Below are 16,555 nucleotides of genomic sequence, written 5' to 3'. Positions count from 1 at the left end.
CTCTATCCTTCTACGTTACTATCTCAGGAATGAGTAGGAAACCACTTGCCCACTATACCCTGCCCAAGGAGGATGAAAGTCACATTTTAAGGTTATCCTAGAAGGTCAAGGGAAAAAGTAACTATGAGGTGTGAATTCTTATCTAGACTAGATGTGGAAAGTTACCACAATTTCTCCTAATATCAGTCTCAATTCTGTTCCTACCTCCCTTCCCAAATGGCTTGACCTGCATATAATGAAGTAATATATTATCCAATTCATATATTGACTATATAAATTTATTTGACTTTACTGGTGTTTGTAAATGCTTATCATCAATATGTGTGTGCAAGATGATGAATTCCTAAAGTTGCAAGCAGGTACCTGGCTGTGTAAACCTAAAACCTAGCCCCTAACCCTACCTGACACCAAAGGGGCAAAGGAAAGAACATGCCATGTAGCACCATGATTCTAGAATTCTAAAGATTTCTAGTAAGGCTCTAGATCTCCCTTTATTAAGACGTATATGTTACCTTATTAAACTTTAGGAAGAAATGGTATGTAATTTACTATAGTTTGTTTTAAAGAATACATAAAACTTACTATTTCATTTTGTAAATGTAATATTTATCATCATAAGCCTAAGAAAAAAACACTGTATTTTGTCTTCTGTTTTTTCCAGGCACAGAAGTTTTTTTTTTTTAAAGTTAATGAAATGATCAAGATGTAAACGAGAATCTCCCTTAAAGAGAAGCCCAGTCATTGTCCACTCCAGGAGAAATCAGAGCAGGTGGGATAAATAATCACAGGAGGAAACGGAATCAAAGGAGAAGAAAGGACAGGAGAAAAGTCGTTCAGAAGCACCTGCATCAGGAGACAGTGCCAAGACTTAACCTAGCTAAGCAATCTCTAGCCCCAGCCCTACAACTACAGACTGAGAATCAGCCCTAACTTTCAACTCACTCTGGAAAACTTTACCCTTACTTGGTTATATTGGTTATGTTAGTTGATGCTTCATTTGCTTTTCCCAGATAGCGCTTGTCTACTTGACTTCAAGAACTGGTCCCTTCCCAGAAGGCCAGGGCAAGGACCACACTTCCCCAGGGCAACAGCCCCGGCCCTGCCCTCAGGGTCAGCTGTGTTATCAGTGTGGACACCATACTGCCCATCCCCCCACCTCCCTCACCCCCCACCCCCAGCCCTGGCTCTGTGTCCTCAGTGTGGTGCTGCTAAGAAGTCTTACCTTGTCTTTGTTCACTTTTTTAATTGCCCACTTAGTTTCTGTTTCCTTGTCTGTGGCTTCAATGACCATTCCAAAACTCCCTTGTCCCAATATTTTTCCAAAGGTATAGAATTCCTGGATAAAAAAATAAGAGCTCCTTTGTCTCTCTCTGCCATTCATCAGGTATTAAAAATGAACACATAATACTGACAGATATCCACCCAAGGGAAGGGGGTTTCTGCTCCAGGGTACAATCAAGTAGAAGATACCACATCTTTGCTTCAATATTAATAAAAACATCTTAATTAACCAAAAATAAGTTTTGACAAATTTCATTAAATGTCCTTTGGAGGAAAACCATAAAAATCCTAATGGAGAAATATGGAAAACCTCAAAAGTACAAAAACAAACTACAATATTAAGGAAATGTCTTCATAAGAAAAAGGAGGAATGAAATATTAATACACACATATCTGTGTGTTTATGTGTATAAAATACATTCACCAAAGAAATCATCCCCAAATTCTGAGAGCTATACTGTAAAATCAACACATATTAACCATTGAATACTTTCTGCTTTTCTGTTTACCAAGTAACACTTAATCTTCATTTTTTCTATCAAAAATTGCTTCTATTGTTTTATTCCTTTTGTTTTAGAAAAAGCAGTATCTGACAGAAATTTTAATATAAGTCAGCACTGGGAAGAAAATAAAAACCATCCTTAGTAACACTATCCAGACCAAGAATCCTTCCACTTATTATTTAACTTCTGATGGTAACTATACTTATGATGAGCATAGTGAAATGAGCAGAATTGTCAAATCACTAAGTTGTACAACTGGAACTAATATAACATTGTATGTCAACTACATTTCAACTTTTTTAAAAAAGCATAGTGCCTGACATAATAAGCACTCAATAAAAGTTAATATTATTAAAAAAAAAAAAAAAAAAAAGAATGCACTGTTTTTTCCAACACTAGCACCCTGGTTCACACTGTAAAATAACAAACAAGTAACACATTTATACTTCGATTTCTTGTGAATTTGGTTGGGCTGGGGGGGGTTAGTCTCCTTGATCCAAATCAGTATCAGAGCATTAATAAGAGCAGGGTTTCTGGACACATCATGCCTGGGGATTAGAACAGGACAGAAGAGCTGAAGGAATGCCACTAGGTGCAGCCTCTGCTGGGTTAGCAGCCAAAGCCTTTCCTGGAGATGCAACTCTCTCTCAGCAACCACTTTCACCTTTACCACACAACAGATAAATTAGCTGCTAGTCTTCATACCTTTTGCTGCTGCTTACATTCTTGTCTTACTTTCATAAGAAAAGATTCAATGCCCAACTAATTACTCACCGGCTTCATGAAGGGATTCCCTGACTGACTCTGCACCATGGTGATTGTTCCATTATCTTGACTTCCCTCAGCACATATGCATTGGTCCTCAAACACTATTATTACTTTCCTTCTTACAAACACTTTGGTTCATGTTTTTCTCCCAAGATGGTCTAGAAACTTCTTAAGAAGCTTTTCCTTTTGATTCCTTTAAAAAGCTTACCCTGAAACTTTGTAGGTAAAATATTCATGCTTGGCACATAGAGGGGAAAGTGGAAGGAAGGAAGGAAAGAAGGAAGGAAGGAAGGAAGAAATATTCAGCTTCAACATCTTAGAATTTCCTTAGATAGTTCCTTGTGATATATATTTTGTACAAAAATGGATAAAACACAACTCCTATTTTCTCAGAATTTGTAATCTGCTCAAGAGACAAGATTATCACTTAAGTCATAAAGTCTTAAGTTAAAAAAAAATACAAAACAACATTGGGGCCAGAGACCACAGCTAAAATGCTGGGAAAATAGGTGAAAACATCACAAAAGAGGTAGCTTCTGAGATCGGCATGTGAGGGAACAAAGGCAAATAATTGAGAACTTTTTTTCTATAATCCAAGCAAAGCAAGGAAGGCATTCCAAAGGAACAGTGCAAATATGGAATGAATGAGTGAACTGGTAAATGAATGAATCAATCAATAAATCCAGTCAGCAAGCCAGCCAATCAGGAACCCTCTACATATACACACCTGCAAGAGAAGTGACAGACTGGCTATGTGGAGTTGAATCCTGGAGGAAGAGCTTTAGATTAATGGTCTTGAGTGTTGTGAATGCCAACTCCTAGACTCACAAAGGGTACATCCTGCCCAAGGGATGGTCCCCAAAGCACTACTTTCAATGATTTATAATTACTTTGGTTCCTCCTTCTTCCTATTGCCACTTAATAGTGAGAATCAAAGTCAGAAAACTAAGATGACTAAAAGAAGACAAAACACTTTATTTTTTATCATATTTATATCCAACTCCCAACAATATATTATGAAAAATGAGTAAAATCCTAATTTTAATCATCATTTATCCGTTTTGTTTTCCACAGAACAAAATGATCTAAACTTTATAACCATCTCCCCAATTTTTCTTGACCTTTAAAAACTAAACTCCAATTTGCTCTTTAAACATACAGAACCACAACTTGGACACAGTATTTTAATACCATTTATATAGGATTTTTTAAATGAGGAATGGATATAGAAATAGCCCAACTGCCCAACTAGTTTTATAAACTAATCTTTTTCTTCAACTAACTGCTTTGACATCATTACATCGTGGTGAAAATAAGGAGGAAATGACTTCTTATTTGTAATAATTTTAAGAGGATGCTATAAAAATGGTAATGCAGATCTATTTTTATTGATATAGAAGTCCATGATATAGTGTAGAGTATGAAAGCACATATGATATGATCCCATTATGAAAATGTGTGCATGTGAGGGTGCTGACACTGGTATGCGGAAAGATGCTCATCTAAATATTAAGAGTAGTTATCTCTGGATAGTAGAATTTTGGATGACTATAACTTCCTTTTTTATACTCTTCTGAAATGTTTAAAAACTTTACAATGAGCCTGTCCATTTAATGGGAGGAGAAAAACTTCAATTATGCTAGTTAAGGTTATTTCTTAAAAATCTGTATATATTTGAAATATTTCATAATTTAAAACAGAAAAAAAACTGAAAAGAAAAAATAGAATAACATACATGCACAGAAAAAATAAAAGTAATAAATGTTAAAATTGGTTCTATCTGGCTCATGATTTTTTTTTTTCATTTTTCTATCTATATTTTCCTACTATTTTACGCTGAGTACATTTTATTTTTATAAAAGCTCTATTGCTAAATTTAAAACTCAGTAAATTTGTGGATTAAAAAAAAAATCCAGCCTTTTATTTAAAGTTATAAAAAGTTAGAATTACTCAGGAAGTTTTTCTGATCCCTTCAAGTAAATTGTCAAATATCTCTTGAAGCAACTTTTTAAAGTTATTTAACATGAATGCAATTTTCTTATTGTAGTTGTTCTTATTGTGGTTCTTTTAATCTGATGTTAAAGGAACACATTTTAATTTCTAAAAGGGTAATAACACTCAATCCATAATAATTAGAGTCCTTGGAAGATCAATTGGTACCATATTGGTATCCATCCAATCAAAAATGGAGGGGTCCACGAGGGAAATTCTGGCCTCACTACCAGTCATCAAAGAAATGAAAAGCCAAACCATCTCAAGTCATCTGTCTTGAAGAAGTCTACACAAAGACTCCAAGATTGCTCTCAGCAATGGCCAGGACCTAAAGACCAAAATGTTCTCATTTTGCTAATAAAAATGCCCTCTGCTTTAATTAAAGTCTGTTTGGTCCTCTATAAACAGAAAAAATAATTAGTCTGCATTTTCTTTTGTAAAGACTTTGACATACTTGAAACCCATAAATTTCTTCTTTTCTTCCCTTCCTTAGAGACTAATTTTTAAATCATTTTTGCCATTAACCATTGACTTAGATGTTCCTAGCAGTTTCACTTTGCTTTCTATTACCTGAATAGCAGCTCCATTGTCCATCCTTATGTGAGGAACCTTTCCTTCTGTAATGTTGCCCCGACTCCACTGTTGCTGAGATGTTTTTCTCTCCACATTTGAGGTTTTTGAGGGCTTACACCAAAAGGAATAAAAAAATTAAGATGTAATATACTTGCAGTACAAATACAATGTGCTTGTATCTTGACAAAATAAGAACTCTAATTTCAATAATCTGACAAATCTTTAATGTGTGCCATGATATTTACTGTCTTTTCCAAATTCTAAGCCCTATATGATTCATTGGCTCATTATGCTAAAAGGGACCACAAGAAACCAGCCATTCAATCTAATCCCCTGAATCCAGGCAAGTTCACATGATAACCTGCATCACAAATCTAATAGAACTTACCTATTGATTCTTTAAAATCACAAGAGAAGGCAACTTCAGAGCTTTCTCAATCACCCTTGTTTCAAAACATAACAGTCATCCCCAGTAGGTTATATATAAAAAATTATTGACCAAACATTCACAAAATATCCTTTGAATGAAAACAATATAGTAACAAGACACTCAGAGATGTCTATATGGCAATAACTATACTATAATACAAATAAAAAATAACAGTTTAAGGTGAAAATTTGAAAAAGGTACAACTCTGAGGACTGGGAACCCAACTTTTCTTAAACTTACTGCTCTCTGTCTCCAAAGTTGTGCTGTATCAACTACAATCTTCCACACTTGCCTCTTCTCTATAAAGGTAGAATACACCCAAACCAGTCCGACCAGGTAGTCATAGGTTGTAATTAATGTAAATTGGTTTTGCAAAGTATATTGGCTATCCCATCCAAAAACCAGGAATTGTCTTAAATAATAACCACCCTATATTTAACTACAACCATAAATCCCATTCTGCATCAGTTGAAGAAAATGCCCCAAAATTCAGATTTAATCCAACTTGAAAACCAATTCATTTCTGTATATACCATTAAAAAATAAAGAAACTGGAATAACATTCCAAATTATTCATGATCCTGGCAAATAACTAATTTGGCAGTGGATGGAAATATCATAAAAGAAATTATTAACCAATTTTGTTCACCTCTTACATAAGATAGAATGTTCTTTTAATAGTTAAGAAGGCAATGAATTAGCTGACAAGGGCCCAAGGGATACCGATGAATCTGAGGATGGGATTAGGAAATGGGATTCCAACTTATGTTGGGATAGAGAATCTTCAATATTTACCATATCTTTCCCAGAGGAACTATCTATGCTGGTTTGGTTTTCTTTTTTCCTCTCCGGTGAAACCATAAATTCTGAGCTGCCAATGCTTGATGCTTGGGACATTTCCACCACAGAAATTGGAGAAAGCCTTGTTTTACAGGCACATACAATAAATGCACCTTTCTGAGAAGTAGATGAACAGTTGGAACATTTTGTGGATTTTTTACCAAAGCCACTATTGGCCATTTGCTTAACTCTGCAAAAAAAGCAACTTGAAAGAAGTTTCTACTCTTCGAGGAAAAGAATCAGACCAAAAGGGACAAGGTACGCCGATGGTGAAAACTGTAACTTCCAGTTGGCGAGGTCCTTAGAGGAATGATGCACTACACTTACATTCACACATGAGAGCTGGAGAAAGAAAAGAAATCATAATTTAGAAAGTTCTTTCTTATTCTATCACACTCCTATGAATCAGAGAAAAACTAGCAACTAGCACCAAAGGCATCTTGCCTATGCATGAAAAGTTAATATTTACAGCAAAATTAGGACATATTTCTAAAAACCAATGGATTGTCATTTTTCAAAATTTAATTCTTGAACTCCAGACATCTTATTTACTTAACAATTGGAAGAATCATTTCTGTTCAGAACCATAAAATTGCTGAAAAGCATGGTCTAAGGAAATCAATTTGGTGGGCTGACATCAATTTTTTTTAATTCTAAGAAGATAATATGAGTATTTTGCATAGATCCTTGGTAACTTCTATGAAACTTCTAATTATAAAGCTATATAGGTGGAGAATGTTTGTGTATGTGTATGTACTCAGTCACAGTATAAGGCATTTTTTATTGAAGTATAATTGACATACAACATCATATTAGTTTTACATATACAACATAATGATTCAACATTTATACACATTACAAAATTATCGCCATGATAAGTCTAGTTCATCTGTCACCATTTATTACAATATTATTGACTATATTTCCTGTGTTGTATTTTTTTACATCCCTGTGACTTGTAACTGGAAGTTTGTTTTAACCCCCTTCACCTGTTTTACCCATCCACTACCCCCCCTTCTTTTTTTTTTATATTCATATATTCCTTTATTACAACAATGTTTGCAATTGAAAAATACTGGGAACAATCAATATGTCCATACATGAGAGTAATTGAATAAACTAATATAACTACATCATGAAATACTATACAACTCTAAAAAAGAATGAGGAAGACCTCTATGAACTAATATAAAGTGATTTCCAGACATCCATGGCATGTCGCCTTTTCTACAAGAAGGGGAAATAAAATATATATGAATTTCTTAATTGTTTCCAACAATTTACAAGAAACTAATGACGTGGGTTTCCCACAAGGGATGGTGGGAATGGGATAAAAAGAAATGGTATGTACCTTTCTGCATACACTTCTTTTGTACAGCTTACACCTTTGGAGCCATGTTATAATATTTTACATATCCAAAAAAAGCAATAAGAATGGGTAAAGGGAACCCAAAATTAGTAACAAAGATAACCAAATAAACCTAATTATATTTCCAATAAATAACCATACCCTAGAGGAAGAAAAAGAACCAAGTAACTTGGAACACAATATTCTGTACAGCCCAACTATCTATAAGACTATGTTGAACCATAGTTAATTGGTTTGTTTTACAAAATGATATAGGTTAGTCATTCTGAAAATAATTTCTGGATATTCTAGGGTTGAACAAATAAGTAAATATATTGAGAATAATGAAAGCCAAGTTTCTCACTGCCAGAGAAGTGAATTAAAATATGGGAAGGGCAAAGACTGAAATCAATCCTGTGATGTTGGACCAGAATTGGGGCTATCATTATGAACTCTTGGTGGGTTTTTTTTGTTTTTTGTTTTTTTTAATTATTATGTTAATCACCAAATATTACATCATTAATTTTTGATGTAGTGTTCCATGATTCATTGTTTGCGTATAACACCCAGTGCTCCTAGCAGAACGTGCCCTCTTTAATACCCATCACCAGGCTAACCCATCCTCCCACCCCCCTCCCCTCTAGAACCCTCAGTTTGTTTTTCATAGTCCATCGTCTCTCATGGTTCGTCTCCCCCTCCGATTTCCCCCACTTCATTCTTCCCCTCCTGCTATCTTGGTTTTTTTTTAACATATAATGTATTGTTTGTTTCAGAGGTACAGATCTGTGATTCAACAGTCTTGCACAATTCATAGCGCTCACCATAGCACATACCCTCCCCAATGTCTATCACCCAGCCACCCCATCCCTCCCACCCCCCACCACTCCAGCAACCCTCAGTTTGTTTCCTGAGATTAAGAATTCCTCATATCAGTGAGGTCATATGATACATGTCTTTCTCTGATTGACTTACTTCGCTCAGCATAACACCCTCCAGTTCCATCCACGTTGTTGCAAATGGCAAGATTTCATTCCTTTTGATGGCTGCATAATATTCCATTGTATATATATACCACATCTTCTTTATCCATTCATCTGTCGATGGACATCTTGGCTCTTTCCAGTTTGGCTATTGTGGACATTGCTGCTATAAACATCGGGGTGCACGTACCCCTTCGGATCCCTACATTTGTATCTTTGGGGTAAATACCCAGTAGTGCAATTGCTGGATCATATGGTAGCTCTATTTTCAACTTTTTGAGGAACCTCCATACTGTTTTCCAGAGTGGCTGCATCAGTTTGCATTCCCACCAACAGTGTAGGAGGGTTCCCCTTTACCCCCTCCTTCTTAATGTGGGTTGTGGGTTGTGGCAAAAAATAAAAAATAAATAAATAATAAAAGCTTAAAAATACTGGTATAAAACATTTATTACTGGGGTTTCAAATTTTAAACCTTACTCAGCTTATTATTAGAGCAAATTCATATTAACGCCTTTCACAAAGGAGTAACTTTATTTTATAAAACTACTTATTTCTGAAAGTTCAAAGGCAATATTAGAATTGTCCTTATTTTTATATTCAAATAGCAAAAAAAGGAACTCTTGGGTGCTATTTTTCCTTGAGCATAGAAACAGGTCTGCCCAACATTCTGCCTAACTATTAGAGTTATTGGCAGCTATCTGGTGGCAAGTTGGAAAGATGTGAGCTGAGGAAGGAGAGAGAAATGTGTTCTGCAGTGCATATAAGAGAATACCTTGAGAAACTTCCAGAAGTAACTGGGAGTACATTAAGATGGTTTTTTACCATACTATTTCAGATAATACATAAAAATATATTTTGCAGTCCCCAATTGATAAGGCTAGAGATATATGGAATATACCTTTGCCCTTTGAACTGGAATAAACTTGACCAGAAGAGGAAGTTAGATTATCTTTATGTCCTTCAAGAAATGTCTTTCTAGTTTTAGTTGTCTAATAAGACTAGTTTTCTAATCAGAAATGAATGCTACCTTTTGTCAATTCTTACCTATTGTGATTGTCATATTTTTTCTTATTGGATCTTTTGATATGTTGCATTGTTGAAAAAGGTTTCCTAATATTAAGGCATTCTTGCACTTACAGGATGAACCCTACATAATCACAATGGATGATTCTTTTAACGGTGAAAAACGGATACATTTGTATTTTGAGCTTTCAGTTATATTCGTAAATTAAACTGGTCTATAATTTTCCTTTCAGCCATCTTCGTTAGGTTTGGATACAAGCTTCTGGCTGGTTTCATAAAATAAGTTGGGTATCTTCCATCTCACAATGTTTGGTAACAATTTGCATAGCATAGAATCTACAGGAAAATCTCCCAGGCACATAGGATTTTACGAAAAATATTGCTAGTAGTTTATCCAATATTTATTCTTCCATTATTCCTTACTAAGAGAATCCTGATTTTGACCAGGATGTACTCATTAAAAATCCTCCATTTCCCAGTCTCTTATGTAGCTTAGAAATGGCCATATGACTTATGAGCGTGAACCTTGGAGAATGTAAGCAAAGCTGTACTTAAAAAAAAAATTATATTCTTAAACCTTTATTAAAAAACAGAAAAAGGATAAAAATTTACATAAGTAGTCAAATCAAATACAGAAAAACATGATTAAAGAATAAATTTAAGATGAACGGAACAAAGAACTTCACTTTCATTGACTTTTGCCTATAGGGCCCCAAATACACAGACTCCTCACTACCACTCAGATTTCATATCTTACATCATCTCCCTTGCTCTAGATACACTAGCATTCTTGCTGTTCCTCAAATATGTCAACCCTATTCCGTTCCTATGGCTTTAGCCATTCTGTTTCTTTTGCCCAAGATGCTCTTCCTGCAGACATCTGCCTGGCTTGCCCCCTCTCTTCATGGTGCTTTCTCCTCCTTTGAGTGAACTTTTCTAACCACTGCATCTGAAACCGCAGGCCCATTCACTCTGCCCTCTTACCTCACTTCATTTTTATTCATAGCACTTGTCATTTCATTCAAGAAGTTCTCTATCAGAGTTCTTTCCTACTTTTAGGGACCAGATGGTTCCTATATAAACTATTTCAGAGTAATAAAAAGCCATCCAGTTCATTTCACTCAGCAAGAATAACCAAAACCTGACTGGGGCAGTGTTCTCAAAAAAGCAAAAGGCATTCTTACAAGCCAATTTTACTTGTGAATAGATGCAAAAATCCTAAATGCTATATATATATTTACCCCAGGTAATGTGTACAGCATATTCTAAGACTTTAGATAGAAAAAATGGGCAAGTCATCCCAATAAGTATGACCTTTCATCAAAGTTGTGTGAAAAAATTTTCCTGCTGTGATCAAAACTCACAATGGCAAACGCTGGAAAAGATATATAAAAAGTACCCTCCCGACAGGTGGAGGGAAAAAAGAATGCAACTGAGGCCACTAAAACACACACACACACACACACACCCCTCTTACAAATGTCAGGCCTTGTTTTTCAAGTATAGGTAGCAAGACAAAGAAAACTCAGAATGTACCTACATACACTTTGCAAAATGATTTAACTTCAGGCCTTAGAAGAAAATGCTTTGCATTTCAAGTTAAATATAAAGCCTGTAACCATCAATGACTCAGAGCAGTTGAGTAGATCTGCAAATAACAGCTTTTCTGTATAGGAAAAATAGTACTTTCTCTCTGCAAGTGTAGAAAAGTCCCACGTAAGATGTGTAAGACATTGTTTTATGCATGCATTAAGAATACTGACTTTATAGTACTTTTTATAAGAAACTGAAAGAAGAGTTCATAATGTGAGGGTTTATTTAAAGTGTATCTGAGCTTTCTGCCCGTGGACGCCGCCGAGTAAGCATCGTTAAAGTCTCCCCTCCCACCGCCGTCATGTCTAAGTCAGAGTCTCCCAAAGAGCTTGAACAGCTGCGGAAGCTCTTCATCAAAGGTTTGAGCTTTGAAACAACCGATGAGAGTCTGAGGAGCCATTTTGAGCAATGGGGAACGCTTATGGACCGTGTGGTAATGAGAGATCCAAACACCAAGCGCTCCAGAGGCTTTGGGTTTGTCACGTATGCCACTGTGGAGGAGGTGGATGCAGCCATGAATGCGAGTCCACACAAGGTGGATGGAAGAGCTGTGGAACCAAAGAGGGCTGTCTCAAGAAAAGATTCTCAAAGACCTGGTGCCCACTTAACTGTGAAAAAGATTTTTGTTGGTGGCATTAAAGAAGATACTGAAGAACATCATCTAAGAGATTATTTTGAACAGTATGGGAAAATTGAAGTGATTGAGATCATGACTGACCGAGGCAGTGGCAAAAAGAGAGGTTTTGCTTTTGTAACATTTGATGACTCTGTAGACAAGATTGTCATTCAAAAATACCCTACTGTGAATGGCCACAACTATGAAGTAAGGAAAGCCCTATCTAAGCAAGAGATGGCTAGTGCTTCATCCAGCCAAAGAGGTCAAAGTGGTTCTGGAAACTTTGGTGGTGGTCGTGGAGGTGGTTTTGGTGGGAATGACAACTTTGGTCGTGGACGGAACTTCAGTGGTCGAGGTGGCTTTGGTGGCAGTCGAGGTGGTGGATACGGTGGCAGTGGGGATGGCTGTAATGGATTTGGTAATGATGGAAGCAACTTTGGAGGTGGCGGAAGTTATAATGATTTTGGCAATTACAACAATCAATCCTCAAATTTTGGACCCATGAAAGGAGGAAATTTTGGAGGCAGAAGCTCTGGCCCCTATGGTGGTGGAGGCCAATACTTTGCCAAACCACGAAACCAAGGTGGCTGTGGTGGTTCCAGCAGCAGCCGTAGCTACGGCAGCGGCAGAAGGGTCTAATCACTGCCAGGAAACAAAGCTTAGCAGGAGAGGAGAGCCAGAGAAGTGACAGGGAAGCTACAGGTTACAACAGATTTGTGAACTCAGCCAAGCACAGTGGTGGCAGGGCCTCGCTGCTACACAGAAGACATGTTTTAGACAATACTCATGTGTATGGGCAAAAAACTCGAGGACTGCATTTGTGACTAATGGTGTAACAGGTTATTTTAGTTTCTGTTCTATGGAAAGTGGAAAGCATTCCAACAAAGGGTTTTAATGTAGTTTTTTTTTTTTTTTTTTTTGCACCCATGCTGTTAATTGCTAAATGTAATAGTCTGATCATTACGCTGAATAAATGTGTCTTTTTTTAAATGTGCTGTGTAAAGTTAGTCTACTCGGAAGCCATCTTGGTATACTACCCCAACAGTGTGAAGTTAGAACTCCTTCAGGGTGATGCCAGGTTCCATTCGAAATTGATTTGCAACCTGCTTGGGCACAGAAGCCATTGTCTCCACAAACCTTGGTGTAGTTGAACTGACAGTTAATGGGTTGTGACCCGGAGTTCACCATTAAAAGGGTCACCCAAGCAAAGTCCTAGAGTTTATTTGGTTATTAATATGACTGTTGGCACATCTTATGCAATATATCTAAATTGAATTATGGTATCAGATAAAATTATAGATGGGATTAAAGCTTGTGTATCCATTATCATGTGTAATCAATAAACAATTTAATATTCTCTTGAAAAAAAAAATAAAGTGTATCTGAGTTCCTTCATTATAAACAGTACTCCTAAAAGCATGCTTACCATATCCTTCAAGTTTTACTATATATCTATCTACATATTGGTACATATTAAATTTCCCATTTTCAAGATGGCTTTTTTTCTGGATCTAAAAACAATTGTCCTTTTCTCAGCTCTGCTCAGAAAGCATTTCCTTAAAATTTTCCTTCAATTTCTCAAAATAAATCATATTTTCATCATATCACTGACACTGATGTAGACTTCCGAGTACTTTCTTGCTCCAGTTTCTGATTTATCCGTTGCCCTCCATGTATTTAGGAGCTCTACTCAGAAGGCACAGGAGTTCCTATTACTCACTGAGTTTCTTTTCCACCCTCCAACCTACCAACCACCACATCTGCCCAAGTAATGTTCTACTTTCTCACCACAGCGATTCTAAAACAATGGGTTGAATAGCTGCATGCAAAATTTCTTGACAAGAATTAGATTTCAAATTTAATTTCTTTTTGGCTGGCTGGATTCTAATCATTTTAGCTTAAAAACCAAAATAGAACAAATGTTTACTCACATTTATTTCTTTCTCATTTATGAATTGATCTGAAAGATTTGTTACTAAAATAAATCTACTATCTAGCAGGCCAAATGATGTCATTCATATTTTAGAGGCATAGAATTAATCAAGCATTGCAAACCTATCTTTATGTAAACTCAAAGATGAATAACTCTTTTTCTATGGAATCATGGACTTATGTTTAAACAGGACCTGAGGTATAAAAAGATGTATTAGAAAACCAAAGAAGCTTCTGCCGTAATAGTGTTTCTTTGTGTCTCCAAAGACTGGACAACATGGGTATTAGGCTAATAATGTAAACAAATAAAGTAAGTTCAAATTATGTCAGTATTTAACTGAAGTGTGAGCTTTCTTTTGACTAGAGGTTTTCATTTTATTCTCAGAACTAAGACAAGTCAATGGAACAACTCTGATACAGAAAATCTCTGAGCTTTTATTTAAGCATAAAAAGGTCTCTTACATATTGGCCCTAGAAGATACACTCACAGCAATTTCCTCAAGAAAATGAACACAAGAATGGTTTTATGAGATATAACTAGCTACAATTTTCTTCCCCAAAAGCAATTTTTAGTTTTCTTTGCTAAGACTGTGTCTGCAAGGAACCTAAACAGTCAGTCAATTCAGTCAAAAATGTAGTCTATTCAAGTGAAGAAAAAAAACTATGGATTGTCTGACATTATGCAGACCAAGCTGAATGACTGTATATTCACTTTCAACTACTTGTTTTCCCAACATGCTTACAGAGCCTAAAGAGGGGCCAAATGAGGTTCCTAGATCATAGTGTTATATTTTAAAGGAGACCAGCACTTGTTTACTATTTCCATTAAGGGCATGATCAGGGAAATGAGTCTATGTTGTCTAATAAGAGGATTTACAGTGTGTTCAAAATTTACATCATTACAGAGATGTTTAAAAAGTGTTTAATAGCTGATATATGCTATTATGTTTTTTCCTATTTTAATTTGCATAATATACCTCACTGATTGAGCTGTAATCTGGAAGACAGTCTTAAATGTGGTCCCACTGACAGTTTAAGTTACGAACAGAGATTTCACTAAGAAAGTTTGGCTTGAAGAGCCTGGACAAAACCAAGAAACCTCTCCCTGATTTTTTTCCTGTTGTTATCCAGTGTCTTTTTTTCCCTGTACATTATAAGCAACCTCAAGTCAGGTACCTTTCTGCCAGCACAGGCCCATCCTTGTACAAAACGAAAATTTCTGAGTGTTCATTTTGTGGGAAAGAGCCAGAATCACAAATCACTTAGGCAGAAAAATAGGCAGGTGTATAGGAAGAGTCATTAAAGTAAAGAGATGGGTCATATGAAAGAGGGATGTCTCAAAAAGAATGTGAGGGCTCTCTTTATAAATATGAAGAGGATTGATTAGGCACAAGGAATTAGGCTTCTGTGTGATTCAAAAAGGGAGTGCACGCCAATCTAATATAAAAGGGCTTCCTAACATTTAGAACTGTCAAAGATAAAAGGAGAGACTATCTCTCAGTCACTAGAAGTGTCCAAGAAGAAGCTAGAAGATCAGCTGGCAGGAAACCATAGAAGGTCTTTAAGCATAGCCTAGGTGTCTTCAGGTTCCTTCTAGCCATAAAAGTCTATAAAGATGAATCACTCCTAATGATCAACTGAGGTGAAGCAGACATTTAAAGGAACCAAGAGGCAGCTGGCCTCACCTCCATTGGAGAGGCTCAATATTATAATGGGGATCCTGGGTTTTCCTACCACAGACCAGGCCAAACTAGTTACAGCCCCCAAATTCACCTCAGCCAATCTGAACTTCACGTATAACAGAGCAGAATTTACCATGGACTCAGGGTAATAATGAAAAGGAAGGGGATGCGCTGGAAGGCTGGATGTGCTAAGGGGTAGTGGCCCTGGCTAGGAAAGAAAAAGCTAATAAATAAAGTATAGAAGAAAAGGTATTATAAGAAAAAGGAAAAAGACTTTCTTCCCACTCATGAAATCAGAGAATAACAGGTGAAGAGTTAGCAAATGGGCCCACGTGTACCTAAGGCAGTCAAAATATACAACACTGCCAATAGACTCTAGAAGAGAAGTAGAACCACACTGAGGATTGTGGCATGAACACTCAGCTGTGCTCCCTCCATCCAGGATGCTTAAGAGAAAATAGTCTTCTTGTACTCAGGAATGTTTTTTTCCAGCTCTTCTGAGGTACAATTGACAAATAAAATTAGAAGATATTTAAAGTATGCAGCGTGATAATTTGATATACTTATACATTGTGAAAGGGTTCTCCCATCAAGTTAATTAACACATCCATCACCTCACTTATTGGATACAAACTTTCACTGAGAAGATGAATAAGGTCTGAGAATCCAATGTATAACATGGTGACTATAGTTGATAACATTGTATTATATAATTGAAATTTCATAAGAGAATAGAGCTTAAAAAAAAAGTAAATATGTATTCGGCAATCTTAATCCAATTAGCAATGGATCAATAAGATTAAGAATTTGATGGTAAATGTGAAAGGTTTGCTAGCTTCATTTATCAAGCACTAATTAATAACTTTGCATTAATAAAATATGTTAATATAAATAAAATTGTGTGGTTTGAGTATCTTTCCTGTGTGTCAAATATTCCCAGAAGTCCTAAAAAAGAGGAAGTTTCCAAAGCCAGCAACTTTCCATGAACCTATTT

General features: G+C 36.1%; 1 protein-coding gene and 1 pseudogene across 8 annotated transcripts in view; one reads left to right on the top strand and one right to left on the bottom strand.

The window, feature by feature from the left end:
* STK33 (serine/threonine kinase 33) overlaps positions 1-16,555 on the bottom strand; it is a 155,520-nt gene that overhangs the window by 61,348 nt on the left and 77,617 nt on the right. For 6 of the 8 annotated variants that reach the window (XM_078058429.1, XM_078058428.1, XM_078058433.1 and 3 more), the window contains 3 exons: positions 6,343-6,729; positions 5,115-5,228; positions 1,223-1,336 (listed from right to left, as the gene is read on the bottom strand). In XM_078058429.1, coding sequence (XP_077914555.1) covers positions 1,223-1,336; positions 5,115-5,228; positions 6,343-6,567 — 453 coding nt within the window. In that variant the 5' untranslated portion in view covers positions 6,568-6,729. Of the gene's footprint in view, positions 1-1,222; positions 1,337-5,114; positions 5,229-6,342; positions 6,730-8,707; positions 8,750-16,555 lie in introns of those variants that run through there. The other 2 variants (XM_078058431.1, XM_078058432.1) reach the window with 2 other exon arrangements.
* Positions 11,579-12,586, top strand: LOC118535125 (heterogeneous nuclear ribonucleoprotein A1 pseudogene; annotated as a pseudogene).

Source organism: Halichoerus grypus, chromosome 11 (assembly GCF_964656455.1).
Source record: "Halichoerus grypus chromosome 11, mHalGry1.hap1.1, whole genome shotgun sequence".
Taxonomy (NCBI): Eukaryota; Metazoa; Chordata; class Mammalia; order Carnivora; family Phocidae; genus Halichoerus; species Halichoerus grypus.
The sequence above is the reverse complement of the archived record's forward strand: the minus strand, read 5'-3'. Positions and strand labels throughout refer to the sequence as shown.